The sequence below is a fragment of the Vigna unguiculata genome, chromosome 11 (assembly GCF_037176805.1).
Source record: "Vigna unguiculata cultivar grain cowpea cultivar isolate G323 ecotype 2 chromosome 11, ASM3717680v1, whole genome shotgun sequence".
NCBI lineage: Eukaryota > Viridiplantae > Streptophyta > Magnoliopsida > Fabales > Fabaceae > Vigna > Vigna unguiculata.
Window position 1 is genome coordinate 42,375,770 of NC_140802.1, and position 3,015 is coordinate 42,378,784.

At 37.6% G+C, this 3,015-nt stretch overlaps 1 protein-coding gene across 1 annotated transcript; it reads right to left on the bottom strand.

The window, feature by feature from the left end:
- Positions 1-1,731: 1,731 nt before the first annotated feature.
- Positions 1,732-3,015, bottom strand: LOC114168374 (Pathogenesis-related thaumatin superfamily protein). The gene has a single exon (XM_028053160.2). It carries the CDS (start codon positions 2,973-2,975, stop codon positions 2,229-2,231), a length of 747 nt encoding a protein of 248 aa, XP_027908961.1. The 5' UTR covers positions 2,976-3,015; the 3' UTR covers positions 1,732-2,228.

Here is a 3,015-nt window from a genome sequence, read left to right on the forward strand (position 1 = left end):
TAATAATAATATTAAAACTAATAATAATAGTATTAATAATGATAATGATGACAATAATTAATATTATATTTATATTAATTTTAACTATAAGGTTAAAGTTGTAGTTTAAGAAATTTATTTATTGATATATGCTTTTTATCTATCATATCATCAAATAATATACAAATTTTTACAAATTTTACCTTCAAATTTCTTTATTTTCACCTTTCAATCCCTTGAACTTACTTTCTTCTCTCAATTTTCTCAAATTTATCTACTCACTCTTCGTCAAATTCATCTCATTTACTCTTCATCAAATTAATCTCTTAAAGTAAACATATCCTTAATCTAAACAACCTCACATAAACTTCCTCTTTCCTCGAATCCACTCCCCTAAATCCATCCTCAAATACAAACACAATTGGCACTTAATCTAATAATATAATTGAATCTTCTTAAAACTTGACAGCATTAAATATAAATGACAATGCAGACCCACCCAAGTTAGGCCAGCTCCACATAAGTGATGGTTCGTGTATGTAGGTTGACTTATAATTTTCTTAAAATTCTTATAATAAAACTTTTAATATTCAAAAATTTGAGAAATTACACTATATTAACAAAATTAAACAAAGACCTGAGTTAAATAATAAATTAATAATCTAATTTTTATCATAAATTTTTCAAATTTTAAAACATTCATAAATACATAATAATTATCTTCTTTACTTATACCAAAATTTGAAATATTTATCCAAAAATTCATATGAAAAATAATCAACATAGGCAAGCCTCTAACTCGCACAATCTGTAAATTATGCAAGTCAGACATTTACGTGAACTCAATATATTTTTTCAGCGGAGAGGCATAATTATCATCCTAGCATTGAACCCTTATTTATTAAATCTACACTTAATCTAATGATCTAAACCTAACACCACGTAAATAACATATCGTCGTTTTCCAATTTGCTAAAATAATTTTGTGCATGTAAAGAAATAGATAACACGTGTTCACTGTCCGATTTGCTAAAATAATGTTGTTTAATAGTGATTTCTCTTTTTCAGTAATTTCTATAAATGACATTAATTGTTTCATTGATTTACACTATCATATAATTTCATGCTTACTCTGCAAAATACTAGGCGGTATTAATGTGTTATATTTAACCGAGCTTCATAAAATCACAAAAAGAAAAAAAAGAAAAAAAAACAGGTAATCATGAAACTACGAAATCATAAAAAGAGAAAAACAGGTAATCTGATCTGTGTTCAAACTTCGTAGTCAAGTTTCACTGTTATACTATGAAAATATTTATAACTCCTTTTTAGAAAAATTGAATTTGTGCTTTTGGTAAAGTTGATTCAAAAAGTTTCGTAAACACATAATTATTCAGTAGGTCCAGGTCCACGTCATATTGGGACAGTTTTCAGTAGCCGTTTCGGTGACACCAATTACGAAACACTGCATCAGATTAATTAAACAACGTAAAATTATTACAAAGTACACTCAAAATTTCCACCTCACTCAATCCAACACTTTCAAATTAACACCTTGAATATATAAAATCAGTTCAAATTCAATTTGAACTAAATTTATCAGTTCTGGTTGGTGATTCATGACAGAAGCATGAAATTAAAAACCATACATTTAACATTTTGCAGACACGGCCCCTGCTAGTATCCAAAGAACAAAAGTGTACCAACCTTTCTTTATGTACGAGTATCACCAAACTCATTTCTAGAAAACAGTAACAAAAATACAGAAAATAACAATAGAAACGTGGTAAAGGTAACACTGCTTGAACTTGTCAGAAGTATAAGAAAAAGGACCGAAATCACGTGCCATACCAGGTACCTTTCTTTTTCTCCCATTCAAAAGAATCAAAATCTCGATATAGGAGCCAATTTGGTGAATCACTCTCTTTCTTTTCACATTATACCATCTTCATCACACTCTTATAATCACCCAACCAGTAGCAGATGCAGAGAACAAGTTTAAAGATACACACAGAAGAAAACTACTAGCTAAATGAAAACTCAAGTTAACCACACAACATAAATTACAACTTTTTAAAGATGATGAATAACAAACACGACAACTACACTGAAGCAACTGAAGAAATTACAAGCATGTTTTTTTTTTTCTTAATTTCTTTCGCCAACTTTTCTTCCACTGAAAAGTTATTGAGGAGACAGAAGTCGAGTCACCAAACAATGACCCAAACAAAGGTTTAGTTTAGTCTCTTTTAGTGGCAAAAGATAACCTTGAGCTCGTGCGGGGAGGAACACTGGTGCATGAGGGAGGGGTTGTCGTGGGCGTAGGTGAAAGTGTTGGGGCACGCGTGCTTGAAGAAGGTGGAGTACACGGACTCACGGCACGTGTGGGGGCTGTTGAAGTGGTTCCTACAGCAGAGCTCGTCGGTGTGGAAAGCCTCGCACCCGCTCTTGCACGCGACGACGGGTCCGTGAACGGCCGGGACGCGGTGCTGCAGCACGGGGGGACACGTGGCAAGCAAGTCGGCGCGGCAACCAACCACCGGGCACACGCCTTTGCCCTCGTGTGGGGTCACCGTCATGGGGACGTTGAACCCGTCGACGAGGCTCACGCCGTAGGAGACGGAATCGCCGTTTCCGTGGTGGACCTCCACTTGCGCCAGGGAGGCGGGAGGAGAACCGCCGGCGCCGTTGCACTGGAGACGGCCGCCGCAGTCACCGCTGGCGCAGGAGAAGCCGGCGCCGGAGTGGGTGCAGCCGGTACGGGCCCAGACCCGGCCTGACCAGTGGACATCCGGGACGGGGATGGACTGGTGGGTGAGGGTGTTGAGGGTAAAGCCGCCGCCGGCGAGGACTGGGTGGCCGGCGTTGGGTTGAATGGCTGGCCACACGGTGTAGTTGCAGTTGTTAACTAAGGTTAGGATAAGGGCACCTGTGGGTGAGGTAAGGGTGGTGACAGCGAGGATGAAGAATGTGCATAGGAACAGTGAAGGAGCCATGACTTGGTATGTAAAACTGAAAATATAAGCACGCCGGAGA

Coding starts and splice junctions, on each gene's coding strand:
- LOC114168374 (XM_028053160.2), bottom strand. CDS start 2,975: ATGGCTCCTTCACTGTTCCTATGCACATTCTTCATCCTCGCTGTCACC.